We start from the raw sequence: 27,974 nt of genomic DNA, 5'->3' as shown, positions 1-27,974 counted from the left end.
CCTCCTCCCCTACATCCCAGCTGCCTGCCTCACCTTCCTATCTGACACATGAGGAATTTGCTACTTTTTCCTCAGTGTTCTGCTGTGTATTGACAAGGCAAGAAATCTCAGCCAAAATGAACTGGAAACAGGTCCTGTTTCTATCTTTTGCTGCAGCAGTCGTGCTTCTAGCAGGTAAGAAAAGTCTACCTTTATTTTGGGATAAGCATGCAACTTGTTTCTTCTGATGCTGAATTTAGAGTGATCTTTGTGTGCTTTTTTAAAGGGATATTTCGTTATTGTAAAATGCACCACTAAATATTTAAATATACGTTAAAGCATGACGTCTGTATTTTAAAACACAATTCCTTTGGTCATGCAGTGATTGTGCACCAGAGCTCTCAATAGATGCCCAATCCAACAATTCTGGTCAGACTCGGAGATGATAGCATATATGTTGGTACCACCCAATTTGCCATATAAATCATTGGCAGAAGATTTCTAGTTTAGAATTACCTGGTTGATTGCTTTTCTTTTCCAGAAATTACACTAATGTTGGGTAGTGGAGGGAGCCTGCACAATGCATGGAAATGTATGATTGGATGAAAAAACTTCTCCTGCTTGCAGTACACATCAAGTAATAGATATCAATGCAAATTTTTTATTATTATTATTTCCAGATATCCTGCACATACTGCAATAATTTTTAATAACGTGCAGTTATATTCTATGTACGTCCTTTGGAAGGTTTATTTAATTTTCCTTGATCAGTGTTAAGCCCCGTACACACGATCCGAAAATCGTACGAAAAATGCCGCTTTCGAAACGATCGTACGATAGTCGGATCGTTAGTACAGAGCTTCCGAGAGCCGATGAGGACAGTTCATCCGATTTTATTCTATCGGACATGCACGGAATTATTTTTCGTACAATGCCAGATCATACGATTTTCGTTTAATCAGTACAGCTGTCATTCAAAAATGCAATACAAATGCATTACAACACATGACATCACTTCCGATTTTTTATTCTGCCATACGAGAATTTTCATGACTTTAGTAAATTCATCAGATTCGACGTGAGATTAGCATACAAAAAAAAATGGACGATCATTCGTCCGATAATCGGTTTGTGTGTACCGGGCATTAGAAATGTTAAAGGAGCCAACGCGAGCTGCAGACTTATGCCCCGTACACACGGTAGGAATTTCCGACGGAAAAAGTCACATGGACTTTTTCCATCGGATTTTCTGATCGTGTGTAGCCCCATCGGAGTTTTTTCATCGGAAATTCCGATGAATTCCATCAGACCATAGACCTTGGTAAATCTGGTGCTTCTGTGACAAATGACAGCTGGCTTTCCGACACAGTTACCACAATCCACCGAGCAGTGATTGTGGGTGCACGGACGCTGCCTCTCTATCCACGTGCCTGGCCCCTTTTAGGACGCCGGACACATGGACTCCTATGGAAGAGTGTAAAGCCTCGTACACACGACTGAGTTTCTCGGCAAAAACCAGCAAGAAGCTTGCTGGCTTTTTTTTTTGGCCGAGGAAACCGGTCATGTGTACACTTTTCGGCGAGGAAACCGTCGAGGATCTCGTCGGGCCAAAAAGAGAACATGTTCTCTATTTCCTTGAAGGGAATGGGAAAATTTGGCTTGCGAGATCCTCGGCGGCTTCACAAGGAACTCGACGAGCAAAACTATGTGTTTCGCCCGTCGAGTTCCTCGGACGTGTGTACGAGGCTTAAGATGTAAGCGTTTAGATATAGAACATGTTCTATTTTTTTCTGATGGAATTTCGTCGGAAATTCCAATGTGATTTGGCCGGGCAAAAGCCTGATCGTGTACGCGGCATTACTGCATTCAACTTCTTTAATTCTTGTTTCCAAATCCCTAAATTGCTAAGTACAGTAGTAGAGCTCTGATTAATTAATGCTGGTAAAATTTAGGATGTGGTGGTTAGCATGCATGCAATTTAGGCTTACCGAAATAGTTGTAAACTCAAAAGTTTAGAATTACGGGTAATAAGCTGTTGGGCATTACCCTCAGGAGTTGTGCCATTGAGAATATTTTCTATATTGGCACTATATTCAGTAAGTTCACCTTTCTCTCTAGTCTCCCAGGTGGCTGAAAGTGCTTCAGTGAGAAGCCGTGATGATGGGGCAACTGACAAAAAAGAAAGTAAGTACATAAATTAAAGACGCTAGACTATGTTAACACTTTAGAATCGTTCTTTATAAAGGACAAGGATCCATTTGCATGATATTGTTCCATTGACAATAAACTTTGGTAAAATACAGCATTCTACAAACTGAACCTAATATAAATTTCACTCCAGGCTTGAAGAAGATCTTCATGCAGGAATCTGACGCTTCCAACTTCTTCAAAAAACGTGGCAAGAGATCAACAAAATCCCAGGATGAAATCAATGGTGAGGGTGTTAGCTTTGTGGAAACGTTTGTTTGTTTTTCTGTCCCACAGTTTCCTTGAAAATGTCCAGGATTCCTGCTGTCACTGTAAGGATATATTACTAGACGGCATTCCTGCCTTGTCTCTGGTTACAAAGATGTTTCTAAATGAGCCTAATGCCCTAGAAGGGTGCCAGAAGATTTCATTTTAATTTAAGAGTTAAGTGTATGACTTCTATAAGTAAACCATACAACAGACCCCCATTCCAAGTAATTTGTACCAGGTATTTACACATTTTGTATTGACCATTACAGTATTCTCAGACTCAATACAAAATATTCACAGGCACAACATGAATTACAGTAACATATACTTTCGTCACATCTATATAAGACATCCCCATTCCAGCTAAAACACACCTTTGCTGCTATCCCTGCATCTACACTTAATTCCCAGGGTCCTTAGAGATTATCTAGGTACTTCGGGGTATGATAGAGCATGTGACCTTCTCCCCTTTTTCCCACAGTGCAGTGCTCGGCGCTTGGGCAACCAATTGACAGACCTATGTACTATCATGTTGAAGTGTGTGTGCGTGTGGGTGGGGGGTATAGACCCTGGGTAAGGTTCATTAAAGCGGAGGTTCACCCATAGCCAACACCTTTTCCCCTTAGCTTCATGCTCGTTTTGTCTAGGGGAATCGGCAATTTGTTTTAAAATATGATCCGTACTTACCTGTTTTCGAGATGCATTTTCTCCGCCGCTTCCGGGTATGGGCTGCGGGACTGGGCGTTCCTTCTTGATTGACAGTCTTCCGACGGTCGCATCCATCGCATCACGATTTTCCGAAAGAAACCGAACGTCGGTGCGCAGGCGCAGTATAGAGCCGCACCGACGTTCGACTTCTTTCGGCTACGAGTGACGCGATGAATGCGACCGTCGGAAGCCTCTCGGAAGACTGTCAATCAAGAAGGAACGCCCGCTCCCGAAGACCCATACCCGGAAGCGACGGAGAAGATGCATCTCGAAAACGGGTAAGTACGGCTCATATTTTAAAACAAATTGCCGATTCCCCTAGACAAAACGAGCATGAAGCTAGGGGGAAAATAGAAAAAAAAAAAGAATTGGGTGAACTCCCGCTTTAAGATCCAGCTTTAACATTATCCAGGTCTCTTGACTCAGGCCTCTGATGGGGGAACAAGGCAGTGGGGGAGCATGGCAATGACAAGAATCAGTTGGAAGGTGGTGGACTATAAAGGGGATTCCTGAATAAGCAAAGTGACAAATGCACTTGAAGGTAACTTTGGAGAATAATACCTAAGGGAACTCAGTTCCCCTCTATGTTCCAGTGTTAGTGAATCATTTCAACATATTACAGTAAAACCTTGGTTTGAGAGTAACTTGGTTTGAGAGCGTTTTGCAAGACAAGCAAAATGTTTTAATAATTTTTGCCTTGATATACAAGCAATGTCTTGATATAAGAGTAGCGTCATGTCACAACTGAGTATAAAAAAGAAGAGAGGAGCCTCTAAGTCAGTGATGGCCAACCTTGGCACTCCAGATGTTTTGGAACTACATTTCCCATGATGCTCATGCACTCTTCAGAGTAGCTGAGCATCATGGGAAATGTAGTTCCAAAACATCTGGGGTGCCAAGGTTGGCCATCACTGCGTGTAGCAATATGGTTACATTTAATGAAGGTACAACATTTAGCAACATATTGCTACACTTAGAGGTGCCTCTCTTCTTTTTTATACCCTGTAAAAAAAAGCTTTGATATGCAAGTTCTTTGGATTACAAGCATGTTTCTGGAACGAATTATGCTCACAATCCAAGGTTTTACTGTATCTGATACCAGCAATGGACATTGTAGGCAATTGCAGTGAGTTTTAAAGCGGAGCTCGACCCTAAAGTGGAACTCCCGCTGATCGGAACCCTACCCCCTCCGATGTCACATTTGACACCTTTCAGGGGGGTGCAGATACCTGTCTAAAGACAGGTATTTGCACCCACTTCCGGCCACACAGTCTCGGGCAGACTGCGGCATGACGTCACCTCCCGCCCCCCCGTTGTGCTCTGGGAACATTCAGCTCCCAGTACACAGCGGGAGCCAATCGGCAGGCGTAGTGCGACTCGCGCATGTGCCGTAGGGAACCGGACAGTGAAGCCGGAGCACTTCACTTCCTGGTTCCCTCACCGAGGATGGCGGGGGGGGCAGCAGAGTGACGAGCGATCGCTCGTCCTCTGCTGCGGACGGCACTGGACTCCAGGACAGGTAAGTGTCCTAATTTTAAAAGTCAGCAGCTGCAGTGTTTGTAGCTGCTGGCTTTTAATAAAAAAAATTTCAGCGGACATCCGCTTTAAGTATATAAAAACTGGAAGAAAGCAGAGCTGTAGATGTTAGCAACCACATTACAACGCTCATTCCTCTAGTGCACAAAATAAAAGCTACTACTTTGTACAATTATACATATATCCACATCATTTGTACCATCCCTTGCGATCTACTACTAAATAACACATTTTCAGAGGAGGATCTAAGCTCTCCACTGTCCTACACACTTATAAAACCTTCAGAAATAAAAATTAAATCTTAATTATATTTTGCCTGATAGATTTTGTTTCTTTGCCAACTACCTTGTTAAAGTGAGGTGGAAGGGGAATTCAGTAAACCTGTACTGTAGTATAGACAGTTTATTTAGACATGTTGTGCATGGTCTGATAGCTACAGAAGCATTCCTCTTACCGCCGGGGCTGCCTGCATTACACTGTACAATGAAGGGCTCTTTCTCCTCCTAGAGCGTCTACTGGACTCAGAAGCAGAATATGTGTGCTGTGTGTTGGGCAGCTGCAGGAGGTGCAGGGCAGCATGGAGAAAAGAGGTTTAGTGCTCTCACCTTCAGCTCATGTTACAAAGCTCATAGGATCTGGGCAAGGACAGCACAGCTATTTGCAAAAGACTCTCTTTCAGCTATAGCTGTCATTAGAGCATTACTGCTAAATGCAATGCTTTCTTTTTCCTTCTTACGTTTTTATGGAACTTGTGTTTATAAAACTGGTATCGTTGAAGTTGTACAAGTTATCTTTTTTGTGAAGTGTGAGTCCATTAAAACTTCCTGTCTAGGGCGCTTCTTAACCACTTCCATACAGGGCACTTACGCACCTTCCTGCCCAAGCCAATTTTCAGCTTTCAGCACTGTCGCACTTTGAATGGCAATTGCGCAGTCATGCTACACTGTACCCAAACAAAATTGGTGTCCTTTTTTCCCCACAAATAGAGCTTGCTTTTGGTGGTATTTGATCACCTCTGTGATTTTTTTTTTACGCAACAACTAAAAAATGACTGAATATTTTGAAAAAAATATATACGTTTTTATTTTTTTCTGTTAATTTTTTTGTAAATAAGTAAGTTTTCTCTTTCAATTACGGGCACTGATATGGCGGCACTGATGGGCACCGATGAGATGGCACTGATGGACATTGATGAGGTAGTACTAACGGGCACAGATGAGGTGGCACTGATTGGCGGTGCTGGTATGCGGCACTGATGGGCACTCATAGGCGGCACTGATGGGCACTCATAGGCGGCACAGATGGGCACTCATGGGCGGCACTTATGAGTGGCACTGATGGATACTTATGGGTGGCACAGATGGGCACCGATAGGTGGGCACTGGGCACTGTGGGGTGGCACTGAAGGACAGCACTGATTTACCAATGTTGCCAGTCAGTGCCCATTTGTGGGCACTGATTGGCATCTTTTTTTTTTTTTAAATGTTTTTTTTTTCCCCCCAGACTTTTTTTTTTGCCACTCCCTGGTCCAGGGTGGGCTTCCCTGGTGGTCCAGTGTGGCGATCCGAGGGGGGGGGGCTGCGCTGATAAACAATCAGCGCGAACCCCCCCTGTCAGGAGAGCCGCTGATCGGCTCTCCTCTACTCGCGTCTGTCAGACGCGAGTGAGGAAGAGCCATCAACGGCTCTTCCTGTTTACATCGTGATCAGCCGTGGTTGGACACGGCTGATCAGGTGGTAAAGAGCCTCTGTGAGAGACACTTTTTACCGAGATCGGTGTTGCGGGGTGTCAGACTGACACCCTGCAACAACGTTCGCCGCGATGCGCGCCCCCAGAATCATATGACGTCCGGTCAGGATTCTACAACCACTTTGCCGACGTCAATATGTCATTGGCGGGCGGCAAGTGGTTAATAATGTAATGTCTTGAAAGGGTCAGTTGACTTCAACTAAGTTGTGGGTGGACTTTGCGGAAATATCCACATGCCCTTTGTATTAACATATCTGCATTAACAGATCTCCTTGGTGGATTTCCCAACTGTGCTTCCAGTTTTGTTCTCCCTACTGTAGCCATAAGCCTCTCTTTTCCAGTTGCAATATGCTTAGGCTCCATGCGCACTGGAATAAAAAAATGTTGTTTCTACAGGAGTTTTGTGTTCTGCCTGTAAAAGCTACTCAATGTTATCCTATGTGTCCATGTACATTAGGACGATTACAGGCATATTTTTTAGAACAATGTTTAGAGGCAGGAAAAAAAAAACCTTCTCATTCGCGTTTCTGATTGGAGCTCATTGGCAGAAAAAACATAAAAACTCTCCTAAACTCGTCTAAACTTTGTACAAAAAATGCTCTATATCAGGGGTCTCCAAACTTTCTTAGCAAAGGGCCAGTTCACTGTCCTTCAGACTTTAGGGGGGCCGGACTGTGCCCAGTGGGGGAAAACAATGCCCCATCTTTGGTATTAGGGGGGAGAAACAGTTGGCGTCAGTGGGAGGAATAGTGCCCCATTGTTGGTGACAGTGGGAGGATCTAGGCCCCATTGTTGGTGACAGTGGGAGGACTTATAGCCCCATTGTTGGTGACAGTGGGAGGTTTATGGTCCCATTGTTGGTGACAGTGGAAGGATTTTTGGCCCCATTGTTGGTGACAGTGGAAGGATTTTTGGCCCCATTGTTGGTGACAGTGGAAGGATTTTTGGCCCCATTGTTGGTGACAGTGGGAGGATTTTTGGCCCCATTGTTGGTGACAGTGGGAGGATTTATGACCCCATTGTTGGTGACAGTGGGAGGATCCAGGCCCCATTGTTGGTGACAGTGGGAGGATCTAGGCCCCATTGTTGGTAACAGTGGGAGGATCTAGGCCCCATTGTTGGTGACAGTGGGAGGATCCAGGCCCCATTGTTGGTGACAGTGGGAGGATCTAGGCCCCATTGTTGGTAACAGTGGGAGGATCTAGGCCCCATTGTTGGTGACAGTGGGAGGATTTATGACCCCATTGTTGGTGACAGTGGGAGGATCTAGGCCCCATGGTGACAGTGGGAGGATTTATGGGCCCCATTGTTGGTGACAGTGGGAGGATTTATGACCCCATTGTTGGTGACAGTGGGAGGATTTATGCCCCATTGTTGGTGTCAGTGGAAAGAGCCTCAAGGGCCGGATACAGGCAAGCAAAGGGTCGCATCTGGCCCCAGGGCCTCAGTTTGGAGACCCCTGCTCTATATGGAAGTTTTTTACTCCAAAAAGAACAGATGTTTTTTTAAGCCCAGTGTGCAAGGAGCCTAGATGTAAAAAAAATGATTAAATAGCAAGACCGTTGCACCACCTGATATATAAAAAAAAAAGATGAGTGTCAAGTCATAGAAACTGGTCCAGATATATATATTTTTTTTCAATTAAAAACGTGCCTCAAGAGTTGAGAGCCAACACCTTGGGGAATTATTACACAAATTCCTCATCGTCATAGCTAAAATACAACAAATAACAAAAGTTAGCCGCTCTGAAACACTAGGAAAATTTATTCTTACCTGAAATTTTCTTTTCCTGTAGTCCGTAGGCGGCACACAATGGGTTAAGCTTTCTCCTAACCCCAAAAGGAAGAAAGAGTTAAACTAGCAGTGAGACAAGTTAGATTTAATTGATTGCCCATAGTGGGACCACCTGTCCCTGCCCTATAAACTGCCCCCAATAACACCAACACACGTATTTTATGCAGCAATAGAGTAAATTTAATGGGAGGGAGAGCTGTGCCGCCTACGGACTACAGGAAAAGAAAATTTCAGGTAAGAATAAATTTTCCTATTCCTGGTCGTCCTACGGCGGCACACAATGGGATTTGCAAAGCAATGAAAAAAAGGGGGGGATCAATGGTTTAAAGCCGCCTGAAGCACTCTTGAGCCAAAGGCCGATCCCTCGGACGATACTACATCTATTCTGTAGTGCTTTATGAAGGTGTTCGGTGAAGCCCACGTCGCCGCCTTACAGATCTGGTCCATTGGAATATGATACCTCTCTGCCCAGGACGCAGCTGTAGATCTTGTAGAGTGAGCCTTAAGGAGAAGAGGGGAATCTTCGCCTTCCAAAAGGTAACAGTGTTTGATAGTGTCTCTTATCCACCGTGCCAGTGAAGATTTACTTGCTTTTTTCCCCTTGTTTGGGCCTTGGAACTGTAGAAACAGGGCCTCAGACTGTCTGAACATCGAGGTTCTCTGCAAGTAAGCAGAGATGATCCTCTTTACGTCCAAAAGGTGTATGTTATCTTCAGATCTATCTTTGAATACAGGCAACACAATTTCCTGATTGATGTTTGAGGAGGTGGAAACCTTGGGGAGGAAACCCGGCATAGTTCTAAGGACTACTGCGTCCGAAAGTAATCTGAGATAGGGCTCCTTGGATGACAGGGCCTGCAGTTCACTTATTCTTCTGGCGGACGTAATTGCTACCAGAAAAGTGCACTTAAATGTGAGGAACCTTAAGGATGAACTCTCCAGAGGCTCGAAGGGAGGTAATGTTAACCTTTTTAGTACTAAGGGCAAGCTCCAAGCTGGCAATGGTTCTTGGAAGACTGGTCTTATTTTATTAATTGCCTTGAAAAACCTGCTGACGAGGGGAGTTTTTGAAAATATTCCGTTCAGGCAGGAGTTAATAGCAGTCAGCTGGACCCTTAGGGTGTTTGGCTTCAGGCCCTTTTGGAAGCCCTCTTGTAGGAATTGTAAGAGAGATGCTACCTGTTCAGGAGAAGATGAAGTCCTGGCGCACCAGGCGGAGTAGAGGGACCATATCCTGCCGTAGACTTTCAAGGTAGCGGGCTTCCTTGAAGCCATGAGGGTAGCTATAACCTCCTGCGACAGGCCTTGAGCTGTCAAGGATCTGAGTTCAAATTCCAAGCCGCAAGCTGGAGTTTCTCGAGGTCCGGATGTAGCATCCCTGATTGGAGAAGAAGGTCCTTCTGGATGGGTAGTTTCCAGATCTGGTTCCTTGCCATATTCAAGGCTAGCGGAAACCATGCCCTCCTGGGCCAGAATGGTAGGATTACTACTGCTCTCACCTTCTCGTCCCGAATCTTCTGCAGTACCTTCGGGATCAGCGGAGTCGGGGGAAAGACATAGACAAAAAGTTTCCTCCAGCTCATTGAGAGAGCATCTATTGCTAGCGGACCCCCCATACTGGAAAGGGAGCAGAACCGGGGGAGCTTTTTGTTCTGGGAATTCGCCATAGCATCCATCTCGGGTAAACCCCACTTGGAGGTGATCTTCCTGAAAACCTGAGGGTTTAGTTCCCACTCCCCTGGCAGGATCGAGTTTCTGCTGAGCCAGTCCGCTCTCACATTGTCTACACCCCTGATGTGGGTGGCCGTCAGGGAAAACAGGTTTTCCTCCGCCCAGAGCATGATGCGGGCACACTCCTTCTGCATGGAGGGGCTCCGTGTTCCTCCCTGTTTGTTCAGGTAAAAGACTGACGCCAAATTGTCTGACTGTACTTGAACCGACTTGTGGAGAAGTTCGGACTTGAAATGAATGAGTGCCTTCCTGATCGCAGTAAGCTCTTTTAAGTTCGAAGACATCTGAAGCTCTCTCCGAGACCAGGCCTCTTGTACCCAGTGGTCCCCTACATGGGCACCCCAGGCTGAGCCTGAAGCATCCGAGGTGAGGACTGTTTGAATCGGAGTCCTGAGGAGTCTGCCTCCCCGGAAACGTTGAGGGTGTATCCACCAGACGAGGTCCTTCCTCACTGTGGGAGAAATGATGATAATCCTGTCCAAAGAGTCTTGGCTCCTGTCCCATTGGGACAGGATGCAGTTCTGAAGCATCCTGAAGTGGGCCCTGGCCCATGGAACAGCTTCCAGGGACGAAGTCATCGTACCTAGGACTTTCATTGCCTTCCTCACTGAGCAGTGATTGGATTGTAGGAGATCCCGCACTGCCTGTTGGGCATTGGAAGCCCTCTGAGGAGAAAGGAACAGCTTCATCTGAAGGGTGTCTATTGTGAACCCAAGGAAGGAAATGACTGGAGTAGGGATCAGAGAGGATTTCTTTATGTTCACGATGAACCCGTGAGAGTCCAGCATTCGGAGGGTCTCGAGAAGATGTTGTCTTAACACAACTTTCGAGGGAGCCCTGACTAGCCAATCGTCCAGATAGGGTGTCACATATATCCCCTGTAGGCGAAGGGCTGCTGTCAGGACCACCACGACTTTTGTGAAGACTCGAGGTGCTGAGGTGATGCCAAATGGTAGGCAAGTAAACTGATAATGGAGAATCTGATGGTTGCAAATCAGAGCTAACCGTAGATACTTCCTGTGAGATCTTAGGATAGGGATGTGCAAGTATGCGTCCTGGAGGTCGACTGACGCTAGGAAGTCTCCCTCTTCTATGTTTGCAATGGCAGACCGAATCGACTCCATCCTGAATTTGCGTTTCACGAAAAACTGGTTTAGGAAAGAGAGGTCTATTACTAGCCTCCACCCCCCGGAGGCTTTGGGAACTGCAAAAATTGGGGAGTAGAGGCCCTGGAATTTCTCCCGATCTGGAACTTCTTCTAGAGCATGCTTTTTTATAAAATCCTCCACTAACTCTAGAACTACTGGGTTGGAGGGTTTGTTGAGCGTGAACCTCTGCGGAGGAAAAGAACTCAGCTCTAGGGAGTACCCTCTGGAGACGATGTCTGTTACCCAGGAGTCCGATGATGTCTTTTGCCAGACCTGAGAAAAAAACCTCAGCCTGCCTCCCACAGGAGGAGAGGCGTTGGTGGCGTCAGGCTTCTTTGGGCTTGTTGAAGGGCTGCTTTTTGGCCGCGGTTGCATCCTGCTTTTTCTTATAGAACGGTCTTCTGCCCCGAAAGGAAAAATTCTTCTTTGGGGAGTATCTGGATCTTCCATAAAAAGGTCTATTAGGCCTCCTCCTCTCTACGGGAAAAGATGCGTCCTTCTCCTCATTGTAAGATTTAAGGATGTCTTTCAAATGAGGGCCAAACATGGATGAAGGGTGAAAAGGCATATTAACAAAACTGAATTTAGAGGATAAATCACCCGTCCATTGCTTTATCCAAAGCGCCCTTCTAGTCGCATTAGATAAAGCGAGGGATCTGGATGAAAACTTTAGAACATCTACCGGGGCATCACATAAAAATTCCGCGGCAGACTTCATCATATGAACATCTTTTAGCAAAGATTCTCTAGACACCCCCTCTTCTATATCTAAGGATAATTGACTCAGCCAGACCCTTAGTGCTCTAGCTACTGGAATTGAGGAGGCTGCAATTTTTGAGGTGGAGGCTGCAGCCAGATAATTCTTTTTGGCTAAGCTATCCGCCTTGCGTTCTAAAGGGTCGGACAATTTGGAGGATTCGTCAGAGGGAAACAGCGATTTTTTTACCATCCGGGCAGCCGCCAGATCCAGCTTGGGTGGATTTTCCCATTCGGACGAAACCTTAGAATCCAACCTATAAGAGGTTTTAAAGCGGGCTCCTGCATCAGTTTTTTTGTCAGGGTTGGGCCAGTCCTTCTTGAACCAGTCAGCAAGAATGGGGTGAAACGGAAACTTCATATCTGGGATTTGAGGAAAGTAATATAATTGGTCTTTCTTTGGCCTAGCCGACACATCCTTGGATGACTCTATAGTGTCCTTGACCGCCGACAGCAGCTTGGGAACTTTGTCTTTGGGTAATAAATACAAATCGTCATCTAGGTCCTCAAATAGTATCTCCTGATCCGAAGAGGAAGCACTACATTCCCCAGAGGAGATAGTTGCAGTGGGGGAAATACCCCTGGAACTTCTCTTTCTTTTCCTGGGCACCAAAGAGTCCTTAATTTCTTTAAAGGTATTGGACATTTCCCCTTTAAACCACGATAGAAATGAGTTGGTATTGTCAGACGGGTTTAAACATGATGCACAGGTGTCACTTGTATAAGACTCCGGCATGGGCTGCTCACATTTGCTACAAAAGGTGTGTTTGGACTTTCTCTTGGCTTTACCAGAGGACGCCATCTGGGAAAAAAACAAGAGATAGAGAAATCCCTCTTTAGAACTGCCAAAGCCTCCACACTGGTGTCTCAACAGAAATCCCAAGACATGCTCTTACCTCTGACCGGCCAAGGGATCTGCTGCCTAAGGCTGAGTGTAGCCATAGCAGATCCCCGCCGGCCAGAAATAGTGTGGACACTCAGACCGGAAGTGACGCGGCCGCGGTATGTGGGAAACCCCCCAGAGATGAGACCCCTCTGTTATCCATACCATAGTTAAACTAGTAGTGAGACCGAAAATGTATGTCCCCGAGTGGGTGTAGAGAGGTAAACGGTCGCCACAGGCGCTTACCTTACCGTCCCTCCGGTCTCTGGACGCGATCTCCGGAACTCCCGGAAGTGCGTCATCAATACGCGCGGTCCACTGTGACGTTTCCGGCCTGTGGAGCGCAAACAAGCCTCTGGTATCCATGTAGCCGTTTGGACGGGGAAAGTATGGCGGCCTCTCGGGAGATACTTCCTGCTGCCGGACCAGAGGATGATGGGGCACAGGCTGAGGGACCGGAGATAGCACCCGGTATACAGCCTCCCCTCCGCTCAAGAACCCGGAAGCACCGGGGGTGAGCACTTGCCTCACGACTTCTTCTTCTTCTTCCAGGTATGAAGAAAGAAAAAAATACGTGTGTTGGTGTTATTGGGGGCAGTTTATAGGGCAGGGACAGGTGGTCCCACTATGGGCAATCAATTAAATCTAACTTGTCTCACTGCTAGTTTAACTCTTTCTTCCTTTTGGGGTTAGGAGAAAGCTTAACCCATTGTGTGCCGCCGTAGGACGACCAGGAATAGCCAGTGCCCTAAAGCAACCACTAGATCCAATCAATGTCCAATGTCCATTAAAACTAACACTCTACCACCCGAATTCTAAAGTGCCCACTGTTATGGCCTTGTTGTGGTAGCTGACCTGGAACTGGTAAATTAGGGCCCCCCTCTATCTACCTAAACTGATATATTAGTTTGGGGTGAACACTGAAGTAATATTTTACATTAGTGTTCCAATATTATGAAGTGAGTCTTATTTTTAAATGGGTTGTAAAGGTTATTTTTTTATTTTCTAAATAGGTTCCTTTAAGCTAGTGCATTGTTGGTTCACTTACCTTTTCCTTCCATTTTCCTTCTAAATGTTTTTTTCTTTGTCTGAATTTCTCACTTCCTGTTTCTCCTCAGTAAGAGAAGCAGGAAGTGAGAGAGAAGCAGGAAGTGAGAAATTCAGACAAAGAAAAAAACATTTAGAAGGGAAATGGAAGGAAAAGGTAAGTGAACCAACAATGCACTAGCTTAACCACTTCCATACCAGACACTTACGCACCTTCCCGCCCAAGCCAATTTTCAGTTTTCAGCACTGTCGCACTTTGAATGGCAATTGCGCAGTCGTGCGACGTGGCTCCCAAACAAAATTGGCGTCCTTTTTTCCCCACAAATAGAGCTTTCTTTTGGTGGTATTTGATCACCTCTGCGTTTTTTTTTTTTTGCGCAACAACTAAAAAAAGACTGAAAATGTTGAAAAAAAATTACGTTTTTATTTTTTTCTGTTAATTTTTTTGTAAATAAGTAAATTTTCTCTTTCAATTACGGGCACTGATATGGCGGCACTGATGGGCACCGATAAGATGGCACTGATGGACATCGATGAGGTAGTACTGACGGGCACAGATGAGGTGGCACTGATTGGCGGCGCTGGTATGCGGCACTGATGGGCACACATAGGCGGCACTGATGGGCACACATAGGCGGCACTGATGGGCACACATAGGCGGCACTGATGGGCACTCATGGGCGGCACTTATGGGTGGCACTGATGGATACTTATGGGTGGCACTGATAGGTGGGCTTTTTTTTTTTTTTTCATGCTTTTTTTTTTTGTTTGGCCTGGTGGTCCATGTGGCGATCCGAGGGGGGGCTGCGCTGATAAACAATCAGCGCGAACCCCCCCTGTCAGGAGAGCCGCCGATCAGCTCTCCTATACTCGCGTTTGTCAGTGAGGAAGAGCCATCAACGGCTCTTCCTGTTTACATCGTGATCAGCCGTGATTCGACACGGCTGATCACGTGGTAAAGAGTCTCCGCCGGAGGCTCTTTACCGAGATCGGAGATGCAGGGTGTCAGACTGACACCCGGCATCAACGATCGCCGCGCTGCGCGCCCCCACGGGCGCGCGCGGCATGAAATCCTGCAGGACATCCATGGACGTCCTGTCAGGATTTCACAACCACTTCCCGGACATAAATCGGCCATAGGCCGGGCAGGAAGTGGTTAAAGGAACCTATTGATGTAAAGTGCTGCGCAAACTGTTGGCGCTATATAAATCCTGTTTAATAATAATAATAATATTTAGAAAATAAAAAAATAACCTTTACAACTCCTTTAAACATCACACAAGTGCTTTCTTATGTGTATGGACAATGAAAAAAAAAAAAAAATCAAGCAGTCTGATCCGGCTTGGGTGGCCAAGTTATCTTATCAATGTAAACAGCAAGTAATGTTTAGATGCATATGTTTTGTGACATTCTGTGAGCAACTACTGTGGAATAGATGACTTTCGCTTACTAAATTGATCTTTTGGAACACAATTGGTGTTCATTTGTCTCATATTGTTGCTGAGGTAAATAAAATGCAAAACAAATGTGTAGTTTTTATACTGTAACAAAAAATGTATTTGCTTTCAGCCGAGAACAGGGTGAGATTGTCCGCAGATGAGCGCAGGAGAGAGTACTACGAGGAGCAGAGGAATGAGTTTGAGAACTATGTGGAGGAAGAACAGGATGGTAAGGATTTGTTTATCACTGTGAACCAGGGCGCACTCCTAAAATGTTTATCGCACTTAATTCTCAAGCAGAAAGGATTAGCAAAAGGGAGAGAAACACATTTATTTGTCTCCTTATTTACACTAGTTTTCCATAAGCAGACAGTCCTGTGGTGCAGAAAGAATCTGTGTCTGGCAGTTTACATGAAGTCTCCTTAGTACTCTTGCCCAGGCAACAATTGGAAATACAGTGGAACCTCGGTTTACGAGTAACTCTGTTAACAAGCTTTTTGAAAGAGGAGCGACTTTTTAAAAATAATTCTGACTCCGTTTGCGAGTGTTGTCTCGCAAAACAAGCAGAATTTAAGCTAATTGGGCCTGCAGTACCGCATTTGGCCATAAAAGAGACTACAGCGCTGACAGCCACTGTATCAATTGGTAAAGACATTTTTTGTTTGGGCCAGCTTGGCTCAAACAAACTATTTCAAGTCATAGTATTCCTGGAGTTGGGCTTTAAAGCTGAAATGTTGCTCCTTTTTTTGCTCTTGAAGGCAGGTCCCTACATTTGTATTTTTGTATATTACATTTTTTTTGTAATCGCATATTCAGTATAAACATTTGGTAATTGCTGTGCTGCTAGTTTTTCTTTCATTTGTGGCATTCACATCTTAAGAGTCAAGTTGTTTATCCATCAAACCTTGTGGCCTGGATACATCATCTAGGACCATGAACTGGAGCCTGAATCTACATGTTCTATCTCCATCATATAGTGGCATATTCAAATCCACTTTAGTCCCAAATAAATTAAGAGGAAGTAACAAAAAAACTTGCCATGAAAGTCAGAGAAGGAATCAAATACAGTGGAACCTCGGTTTAAGAGTAACCTGGTTTGAGAGCGTTTTGATTTGCGAGAAACTTTTTTTTTTTTAATTCTGACTCGGTTTGTGAGTGTTAACTATCAAGACGAGCAGAATTCAAGCTAAATAAGCCTGCACTACCTCATTTGGCCTGAGGTACAAGGGGGCGCAGGAGCCGAGAAAAGCCGAATAATGGCCTGCAGTACCTCATTTGGCTTGAGGTACGGGGGCGCATGAGACGAGTCGAAGTGTCCTCTGGCCTTTTCGGACGTTTTCAGGGCTCTCTGGCGCCCTCCCACCTCTGGCCGCATTCGGTATAGCATCCCATTGAAGTCAATGCGGAACAAATTATTTTTTTTTCCATTGACTTCAATGGGAAAACTTGCTTTGATATGCGAGTACTTTGGATTAGGAGCACGAGCATACTCCTGGAACGAATTATGCTCGTAATCCAAGGTTCAACTGTACCATTCTATATACTGTATGTCATAATACACTCTAGATCATGAGGATGGATCATTTAGTATGACCTATTACTTTGCATACCAGACAGAGGTTCAAAGCAAGCATTTAAAAGGTAACCACTATTGGTTACCCAGACAAACAGTGCAGACAAGCTCATATCAATGGTCTCTGAACGGCAGATCCTCTCGATGGAACAGACTACTTCTACTTCTTTTCCAACATATTGCTTATTTATGTATAAGGATTGGGGAAAATGTAGTTGACATGATAAATGACCTACATATTTTACATGAAATAAATGGAAATGGAGCACTTTTTGCTTAACATACTCTTCCAGTAACCTATGTGGTGCGCACCATGCATTCTGCACCACCCACAGCTGGGCATAAATAAATAAATAGATTGGTAAAAAAAATATTCTTATATTCACTGACCACCATATTCCACTTAATGCCACATATACAGCTTAAAGTTTATTAACAAAACCTCAATGCCCTAAAACCTCAAGGAAATGCTCCAGAGCTCTGCAGTTAGTCATCAAGGAGGTAGAGGAAAGTGGAACCTAACATTTCGGTGGACCACGACTAGAAGGTAAACACACAAACCCAGCATTAAAAACCACCTCTCCCACTGTGATCGGTTAGACTGAATTAATATGACATCTGACAGAATAATCACCTAAAACCAGCAAAACATAAGAAGTCTTATGGTAGGAGCCCTGGAGTGGAAGCAGCACACACTTCAGACCACTAATATATATATATAGTTTCATCATGATGTATGTTCATAACAAATATATAGATTAATCAATACAATAGTTGATTGTAAATCTGAAATGATTGCTTAAAGTAAAATTCTACTTAGAAAGGGCAATATAAAAAATATATTCCACAGACGATGGAAACATTTGGGACAAGTTTTTTTTTACAATGGCAGCTTTGTTGCACAAAATTATTTTTATGTTTCAATTTCCACTACCCTTCATGCTGACTAAGCGCAATTTCTTACATGTCCCATTTTTCACTATATATTGCATTTCCCAAAGCCTGTACAGTAGAGTATAGTTTATGGACACATTTGCACAAACAAAACCTACACAATGGGAGCATAGGATTTTGGCTGTGTAAAAACTGCCAGTAATATGGAGGCAATACCCTGCACATGTGTGCATAACACCGCCATATTGATGGCGGCCATTTGGGACCACGGATGTGTAACTCTTTTTGCTTGTCTGCTGCCCCCCCACCACACCACCACTTTCAAAACTCTTCCTTCCCTAGCATACTTTTCCAATTGCCATCCACCAACTGCTGCTTTCTCTGTCTCCGTCAACACTCTGCAGCCCCAAAGTTCAACATTTTTAGCCCCCAACCATCACCCCGCTACTAATGTTGGTAGCATAATTATTTATGTGGAATGTATGTTTTTTTCTTAAGGCCCATACACACGATCAAACTTTTTGACAACAACGGTCCGACAGACGTGTTTTATCAGACAATCTGACCGTCTGTATTAAGGTTGTCCCGATACCACTTTTTTAAGACCGAGTACAAGTACCGATACTTTTTTCAAGTACTCGTCAATACCGATTACCGATACTTTTTTTAATGTCATGTGACAGCTTCTGGACTAAACTGTTGATTGTTTAAAAAGTTAATAGCTTCCATGGCAGCACACTGGTTGGAATATAATCAATGCTAAAAAATCAAACAAAAGGACTGAAACAATCACCTGTTCTCACAGTAGCACTAAAAAACTGACTTTTAGACTGGTGCACCAAAAAAGACAGAAAACCATGGATCGACATGGATCGACTTCTTCCCAATCAAGGGTCTGCCATGGGAAGACACTCCTATCAAAACACCAGATCTCAAACCATCCACCACAATTACCATTGCCAAAGCCCACTTCAAAAGAACCATTTTTACCTCCAACTCCTATTTCAATTATCCTGATGGTGGGATTTACACTCCTACCTCACAGCCTGACTGATCCCCAATTATGTAAGCTAATTAAAAAAGGTCAATTCCATCTAATTAAATTCAGCCATCAGAACAGAGATAAATATAAAATGTTACGTCCCCAGCGACCTTTTGGGTGTAAAGCAACTAGACAGTATAATATGGTTCAGAACAATCTGTCTGTGTCTAAGTCCTACGATGGGAAGTGTTGGTTCAGGACAGCACTATACAAGGAAGTTCACCTTCAGGTAACATCAAATGCATGCTACGTCCAGGATAGTGAGATCACTGTCAGTAAAACTCCTGCCAACAGCATTGCCCGATCCGATACCTGGGAGAGAGAGGCAGCGTGTAATGCCTGTGTCCCTGTATAATGCTCAAACAGCGGCCATCCAGTGTACAAAAGCCGTGCCTCCTCCTCCTCCTCCGTGATAGGGGAACTCAGTTTCCCAGCAGTGAGTTAGTGTTCCGCCTATCACGGACATCCTCTCATCCTCGTCCATGGGATAAGGATGAGAGGGTGTCCGTGATAGGCAAAACACTGACTCACTTGCTGGGAGTGTTCCCCTATCACAGACGAGGAGGAGGCGCGGCTTTTATACACTAGATGGCTGCCGTCTGAGCATTATAGACGGACACAGGCGTTACACGCTGCCTCTCTCTCCCAGGTATCGGATCAGGAATCGGGAGGATTTGCGCGAGTACAAGTACTCGCGCAAATGCTCTGTATCGGTCCCGATACAGATACTAGTATCGGTATCGGGACAACCCTAGTCTGTATGCTCCATCTGACAATTGTTGTCGGAATTTCCACGGACAAATGTTTGCTGTGCATGCTCTCAAACTTTCCGACAACAAAATGTCTGATGGAGGATCATCCGATCGTGTGTACACAAGTCCAAAGTACAAACACGCATTCTCAGAACCAATGCTAAACCTCAGACAACAAAAGCAGAAGTTGCCCAAAGGATGGTGGTAAAGAGCTGAAAAACCATGTGATTTGGTGAATGCTGGCTGAAAATGTTCTGCCATGTGTATGCAGAACAAGTTCAACACCTATTCGGACCAAAATCCACAGAAAAGTCAGATCGTGTGTATGAGGCTTTAAAGAACATTAATTGTTATCAAGCCATTATGGGTAAAGTTCTGCTTTCGGAAAATTACTTTTTGTTGATGTGCTTTAAAAACATTTTATTGGAAGCCAAATATTCTTATGTCACAATCATTTCTTTACAAATCAATGAAGAATATTTACTAAATCATAGTCTGTAAACATCTCAACACCCTGCACAAATAAGTTCTTCTTATAATTGTTAATTTCCTTATTGATGACAAGGTCTGTCATGATTGGAAGGATCTGGTTTTTAAAGAAAATATTTAGGAGATATAAGGACACCATTGATTATCCCCCATCTGTAAGAACTAGTGATAATGATGACCCCTGACACAATTCTCAGGGCGAAACCCATTTCTGCCGTTTGACCCAAATCATAATAGTGAAACATGCAGACCAGAGAGAAAAAAAAATCTACATCTTCACCTTCCAGTGTTCAACCTCAAGAGAAAGAGGTGGAGCCTGTGCGGCTCCTTTTACTAACAACATGATATCACACACGTGAACACATTTCATTGGCTTAGTCCATATATATAAAACAGGGAGTGTAATGGCGCTTGCCAAAGGGAAATATAAATACGATACAATATATTACTCACATACAATGCATAAAAACGTGTGAGTAGTGATCAGTGATGTTCAATCAAAATGTGTTCCACTCCTAATTTCCTTGCAGACCCTTCATAACATCCATAATTCAGATGTAAAGGGTAGGAGTAGTGGATATAATAGATAAATAGATTTACAATGATACTATGGAAATCATTGATTGAAATGAATGTACAAATGAAATGTAAACAAAAGCTTCCAGTGATAACACCAAAATGAAGTGCTCAAGTGTTGACGTGAAAACAAATTCCCAAATAGGAAGTACTTTGTATATCAATTAATATAGCGAAATGAGACAGTGTGCTCAAAGATACAAAGTGCAACGTGAATAAATACTGTTATAAATGAATTTCATGAAAAAAATATAATAGATAGAAATAAATATATATAAAAAATGTCATAAATATGTAAAAAATATTCCAGTTGATAATGTGTTCAAGTTGACTTCCAAAATTTCATATAAAAAATGTTCAAACGTTGTGTTCCAAACGTGCAAAGAGATAAAAAAAAATCAAATAAATGAAATGAGATATAAAGATATTCAAAGTGCATAAATTTTAAAGATTTCCCAGCGGTGAAAAAGTTGTTCAAACCAATGCTCCAATCCACCATGCGATCCTCCAAAGTGACTGTGCAGATAAGATAGATAATGCTAGCCTCTCACCTCAATTGCGATAATACAAGCCTGTTGGATAGGGGATGAAACCCAGCAGTAAACACTCTGCATACAGGAAGGTTCAGGTAACTCCGATCCTCCACCTCCAAATTCCTCCAGACACTCTCAAGAGAAGCAAGAAGCAGGCTCCATAGTGCAGTAACTCAATGGTAATTTTAATATAAAAAAATAGTAACACTCACAGTTGATACGGCTGTGAACAGCATGCAGATAACTCCACAGTATTATTTACAGATGGTCAGCAGATCTCCGCTCGCGGCCGAGAGCGGAGATGACGTCACCAACGACACTCCGGCCGAGAGCGGAGATCTGCTGACCATCTGTAAATAATACTGTGGAGTTATCTGCATGCTGTTCACAGCCGTATCAACTGTGAGTGTTACTATTTTTTTATATTAAAATTACCATTGAGTTACTGCACTATGGAGCCTGCTTCTTGCTTCTCTTGAGAGTGTCTGGAGGAATTTGGAGGTGGAGGATCGGAGTTACCTGAACCTTCCTGTATGCAGAGTGTTTACTGCTGGGTTTCATCCCCTATCCAACAGGCTTGTATTATCGCAATTGAGGTGAGAGGCTAGCATTATCTATCTTATCTGCACAGTCACTTTGGAGGATCGCATGGTGGATTGGAGCATTGGTTTGAACAACTTTTTCACCGCTGGGAAATCTTTAAAATTTATGCACTTTGAATATCTTTATATCTCATTTCATTTATTTGATTTTTTTTTTATCTCTTTGCACGTTTGGAACACAACGTTTGAACATTTTTTATATGAAATTTTGGAAGTCAACTTGAACACATTATCAACTGGAATATTTTTTACATATTTATGACATTTTTTATATATATTTATTTCTATCTATTATATTTTTTTCATGAAATTCATTTATAACAGTATTTATTCACGTTGCACTTTGTATCTTTGAGCACACTGTCTCATTTCGCTATATTAATTGATATACAAAGTACTTCCTATTTGGGAATTTGTTTTCACGTCAACACTTGAGCACTTCATTTTGGTGTTATCACTGGAAGCTTTTGTTTACATTTCATTTGTACATTCATTTCAATCAATGATTTCCATAGTATCATTGTAAATCTATTTATCTATTATATCCACTACTCCTACCCTTTACATCTGAATTATGGATGTTATGAAGGGTCTGCAAGGAAATTAGGAGTGGAACACATTTTGATTGAACATCACTGATCACTACTCACACGTTTTTATGCATTGTATGTGAGTAATATATTGTATCGTATTTATATTTCCCTTTGGCAAGCGCCATTACACTCCCTGTTTTATATATGCTTGTTGGTGCGTGATCACTGTTTTAGTAGTGGCTGCTGCCTTTATTGATTTTATTGTATTTTATTTAGTTGCCCTGGGTAGATTGGTTTTGCGCATTAGTTCCCCCCCTTTTTACTTAGTCCATATATAGTCTCCTATTACACGCCCCTGTGACGTCTGTTCTTGGCATCGTGCAGGGATGGACTGGCCATAGGGACTACAGGGAGTTTCCCGGTGGGCCGATGGCTCAGTGGGCCAGCTTTAGTGACAGTGGACCGCCGCCCCCCTCCGCTCCTCTGTCTCTCCCTTCCAGCAGCACTCACCTCCTCTCCCTCCCCACAGCGCTCACCTGGGGGGAACAAAGAAGCAAGGGGAGGACCAGAGGAGCAGGGGGGACGACAGAGAAACATGGGGGAGGGGACAGACAGCTGACCCAACAGCTATGGCCTGGGAGTTTCTTACTTCTGCCTAATCTTGTCCCATAAGGGGGGGCACCGAACTGATTCTTTGCCCCGGGTGAAAAAAAGTCTAGCTTCCCCACTGGTACTGCCTATAAGAGTACCAGTACCAGCCGTTCTACTCTAATAAAGTAGAACAGCTAGTGGCTAGTGAAGGGGGAGAGGGGGCTTGGGTGGCCCGGTGGGGGGGGGGGTTGCGGGAGTTGTCCGGCCGCCATAGGAGAGACCTGTCAAAGTGGGCCAGTCTGGATAAAGTCCAGGGCCAAATTTCGGTCCCAATCCAGCCCTGGCATCGTGGCACATGTTTCAAAGTCACACTAGTTTGCTGTCTCTCTGGCCTCAATACATTCACTATTCTGGAACAAGCATACATCTAGAAAAGTCTAAACTCCTGATCTGGGTTAGTGACTCAGAAACTATTGAAGTTGCCTGATCAACACCCAGTATTTTCAAAAGGAAAACTTAGCAATTGCAGCCTACATATTTACTCAGTACAAGTTTCCTCTAAGGCACAAAAATATAAAGTAAAGTCTAAAGCTTCAGTCCACCTGAAAATTATATTTTTTATAGGTAGAGTCAGACTCTGGCTAATGACGTCTAGGGCCAATCCCCTTGCTAGGACTCCCAAGTGATCTTGTCTAATAGGACGATTGTGAAATAAGAAATGGTCAGGTGGTTTCACCTTCCAGCATCTATCCAAAACTACAATATCAGTTTTGGGTGGGCTAGCTTTGTTATAGAAAAGAAACACACCCCTTTAAAATAATCACATTTTGTTGCAGCCTGAAATGAAGACAGACACACAGCTGTATTTACTTAGTGCAACTTATGACATTCAAGTGAAAGATGTCAGAAAAAAATAAAATTAAATAAATAAAAGTCACTGAGTTGGAAATAGGATAACCTACTTGTGTCAGTATTTTGTTGAACCACGTTTTGCTTTTTACTAGAGCCTTTAGTCTGTTGGGATATGTCTCTACTAGCTTTGCACATCTAGGCTTTGCAATATTTGCTCACTCTTCTTTACAGAACTGCTCAAGTTAAAGTGGATGTAAACCCTCCTATCGTTTTCAGCCAAGGAAGCGGCCATCTTGACCTTTGTTTAATCTGTAACTGCCATAATGCTGTACATGTGACCTGTTATGAAACCAGCCATTGGATGGTTTGACAGTTTGGCTGAGAGCACAAGCAAATGTGACAGCTAGCATTTCCGGCATGCCGGGAATGTTAACTGTTTTTTGTAACTATCAAATTGAAGGGTTTACTTCCACTTTAAGTTAAAGCGGAAGTAAACCCATCAATTTAACAGTTTGAAAAAGCAGTTACATTCCTGGCATGCCGGGAATGCTAACTGTCACATTGGTTGTGCTCTCAACCAAACTGTCAAACCATCCAATGGCTGGTGTCATAAATGATCACATGTGCAGCATCATGGCAGTTGAAGATTAAACAGAGGCCAAGATGGCAGCTTCCTTGCCTGAAAATTATAGGAGGGTTTACTTCCACTTTAAATTTGATGGTGACCGTTTGTGGACTGCAGAATACAAGTCATTCCACAGATTTTCAATGGGGTTTAAGTCTGGTCTGACTAGGCCATGCAAGAACATTCCCCTTTTTCTTATTCAACCACTCTGTGGTCATTTTTGCTGGGTGCTTTGGGTCATTGTAATGTCGTAAGGTAAGCCTTCTTCCCATTGACAACTTTCTGGAAAAAGGGCAGCAGATTATCCTCAAGAACTTGATGGTATTTTGCCCCATACATTTTTCTTCTATCCTGACAAATGCTCCAGTCCCTGCTGCAAAGGAACCCCCCCCCCCCCATAACAGGATATTAGCACCTCCATGCTTTACTGTATGAATGGTGTTCGTTGGATGGGGAGCTGTATTTGATTTCCGTCAGACATATTTAACCACTTAAGCCCCGGGCCTTTAGGCAGCTAAATGCCCAGGCCAGGTTTTGCGATTCGGCACTGCGTCGCTTTAACAGACAATTGCGCGGTTGTGCGACGTGGCTCCCAAACAAAATTGGCGTCCTTTTTTCCCCACAAATAGAGCTTTCTTTTGGTGGTATTTGATCACCTCTGCGGTTTTTATTTTTTGCGCTATAAACAAAAATAGAGCGACAATTTTGAAAAAAATGCAATATTTTTTACTTTTTGCTGTAATAAATATCCCCCAAAAACATATATAATTTTTTTTTTCCTCAGTTTAGGCCGATACGTATTCTTCTACCTATTTTTGGTAAAAAAATCGCAATAAGTGTTTATCGATTGGTTTGCCCAAAATTTATAGCGTTTACAAAATAGGGGATATTTTTATTGAATTTTTATTTTTTACTACTAATGGCGGCGATCAGCGATTTTTTTCGTGACTGCGACATTATGGCGGACACTTTGGACAATTTTGACAAATTTTTGGGACCATTGTAATTTTCACAGCAAAAAATGCATTTAAATTGCATTCTTTTGTGAAAATGACAGTTGCAGCTTGGGAGTTAACCACAGGGGGCGCTGTAGGAGTTAGGGATCACCTAGTGTGTGTTTACAACAGTAGGGGGGTGTGGCTGTAGGTCTGATGTCATCGATTGTGTCTCCCCTATAAAGGGGATGACACGATCGATGCGCCGCCACAGTGAAGCACGGGGAAGCCGTGTTTACATACGGCTCTCCCCGTTCTTCAGCTCCGGGGAGCGATCGAGACAGAGCGTCTATAAACGAATAGCCGCGCCGTCGTCCCGGATCGCTCCCCGAGGTAAGCCTCCCGCCGCACGCAGTGGAGGGTGTCCCGATCGGACCCCCGACCCGCGGAAAGGCAAGGACGTATATATACGCCCATCTGCCTGTCCGTGCCATTTTGCGGACGTAAATAGTCGTGCGGCGGGCGTTAAGTGGTTAATGTTGAGGCCAAATAATTCAATTTTAGTCTCATCTGACCATAACACTTTTTTTTTTTTTCTCCAAGGATTCGGTTTTTGATTATTTATTTTTTAATTCTGACATGCCGGTGTTATATCTTTCACTTAGATGTTATAAGTTGCACTAGACGCATGGGTGCTCAACCTGTGGCTCTCCAGCTGTTGCGGAACTACAATTCCCATGAGGCATTGCAAGCCGCTGACAGGTACAAGCATGTCTCCCAAAGGCTGAGGCATTATGGGAATTGTAGTTTTGCAACAGCTGGAGAGCCACAGGTTGAGCACCCATGCCTAGAGACATATCCCAACAGACTAAAGGCTCTAATTAAAGCAAAAGATGGTTCAACAAAATGCTGACAAGGGGGTGATTTTTTTTCAACTCAGTGATTATTTTCTATACCGACTGTATAATATCACATTTTGGGTGGATTATTTTATTTTTATTTTTAAAACCCTCCTCTTTTTTTTTTAACTTCCACCAATGGTACTAAATCTAAAGCCAATGTCTAACCTTGGTCACATATGCATAAATAATTTACTAATATTTGTTTCTCAAATCTGCCTACAGAACAAGAAGAACGCACTCGTCAACAGGTTGAACAGTGGCGCCAATGGCACTATGATGGACTTTCTCCTTCCTACATTTACCAGCGACAAAACATTTAAGAGAATGTAGAATTAATGTACATAAGTTTTCAAACAAAGAAAATTCTGCCGTAGAATTCATATCTTCAATTCAGAGCAGCAATATCCAATGAGCACAAGCTGTACTTTCCTTGCCAGGTTTCTATATTATTTGTAGGCTCTTTCTTCTTTCTGTTGTAAAATTTGTTCTCTCTCTGAATCTTGCATGCAGGAAAAAAAAAAAATGTTTGACAGATAACAGCTTGCCAGTGCATCTTCTATTCAATAAAACCCGACCCACACACAGCGCAGTTTGATTGCACAATCAACTTAGGTTAAACTGAATTTTGTATGAAGGAACAGACATAGCTGTATGATGGTAAACCTATGATCATATCGTATATGAGGATAAGCGGAGTCGTAAAAATTTGCATTCACCACAGTTGGATTGTAGTATGTGTGCTATTATAGTGTGATGTATTTAAAATGGCAGTCATTGGTTTTAATCAAACAGAATCTTTATGTGTATAGAGAACTCTTCCGATCCTTATTGTTTCAGAAAAAAATGGATAATAACTAAAATGGTTGAATCAGTTTGTTTGGCTGCCATTGCATAGTAAGCACAGTGTTACTTTTATTTGTTTTTTTGTATGGATGGGATTGAAAAAAAACCAAAAAAACCCATAAAGCAGTGTTGTCATGAAAAGTGATGTAATGAGATGAACAATTATAAATGACACCTGTTTAAGAAGCTGCTGGCACTGTGGAATTTTTAGTCCTTTATCCGTATAAATTAACACATGCAGTTAGGCCTCAAACACCAAAACAGAGTTTTTAAATGCTACAGAAATGCATTTGCTACAAGTAAGGATGAGCGAAATTACAGTGCCTTGAAAAAAGTATTCATACCCCTTGAAATTTTCCACATTTTGTCATGTTACAACCAAAAAAGTAACTATTTTATGTGATAGACCAACACAAAGTGGCACCTAATTGTGAAGTGGAAGGAAAATGATAAATGGTTTTCAAATGTTTTTACAAATAAATATGTGAAAAGTGTGGCGTGCATTTGTATTCAGCCCCCCTGAGTCCATACTTTGTGGAACCTCCTTTATCTGCAGTTACAGCTGCCAGTCTTTTTGGGGATGTCTCTACCAGCTTTGCACATCTAGAGAGGGACATTTTTGCCCATTCTTTGCAAAATAGCTCAAGCTCTGTCAGATTGGATGGAGAGCGTTTGTGAACAACAATTTTTAAGTCTTGCCACAGATTCTCAATTGGATTTAGGTCTGGACTTTGACTGGGCCATTCTAACACATGAATATGCATTGATCTAAACCAGGGGTCTCCAAACTTTCAAAGCAAGGGGCCAATTTGATTTGGGGGGCCGGACTGTGGTCAGTGAGAGTAGAAAATGCTCCTCAGTGCCCTATCGTTGGAAAAGTGGCCTATTTATGGTGTCAGTAAGGGGAATGGTGTCTGTCTGTGGAAAAGTGCCCCAAGGGCCACATAATGGCAAGCAAAGGGGCACATCTGGCCCCCCGGGCCATAGTTTGGAGACCACTGATCT

General features: G+C 43.4%; 1 protein-coding gene across 1 annotated transcript; it reads left to right on the top strand.

The window, feature by feature from the left end:
• Positions 1-33: 33 nt before the first annotated feature.
• UCMA (upper zone of growth plate and cartilage matrix associated) lies at positions 34-27,155 on the top strand. Its single transcript, XM_040343408.1, has 5 exons — positions 34-174; positions 2,098-2,163; positions 2,321-2,413; positions 15,358-15,456; positions 26,349-27,155. Exons 1-5 carry the CDS (start codon positions 117-119, stop codon positions 26,444-26,446), a joined length of 414 nt encoding a protein of 137 aa, XP_040199342.1. The 5' UTR covers positions 34-116; the 3' UTR covers positions 26,447-27,155.
• Positions 27,156-27,974: the final 819 nt, after the last annotated feature.

The sequence above is a fragment of the Rana temporaria genome, chromosome 3 (genome assembly GCF_905171775.1).
Source record: "Rana temporaria chromosome 3, aRanTem1.1, whole genome shotgun sequence".
NCBI lineage: Eukaryota > Metazoa > Chordata > Amphibia > Anura > Ranidae > Rana > Rana temporaria.
The sequence above is the reverse complement of the archived record's forward strand: the minus strand, read 5'-3'. Positions and strand labels throughout refer to the sequence as shown.

Excerpts from the sequence above, each read along its gene's own strand:
- UCMA (XM_040343408.1), top strand. The coding sequence starts at position 117 with ATGAACTGGAAACAGGTCCTGTTTCTATCTTTTGCTGCAGCAGTCGTG. Across the intron at positions 175-2,097 it reads AGCAGTCGTGCTTCTAGCAG|TCTCCCAGGTGGCTGAAAGT; the intron begins GTAAGAAAAGTC and ends CTTTCTCTCTAG. Across the intron at positions 2,414-15,357 it reads ATCCCAGGATGAAATCAATG|CCGAGAACAGGGTGAGATTG; the intron begins GTGAGGGTGTTA and ends ATTTGCTTTCAG.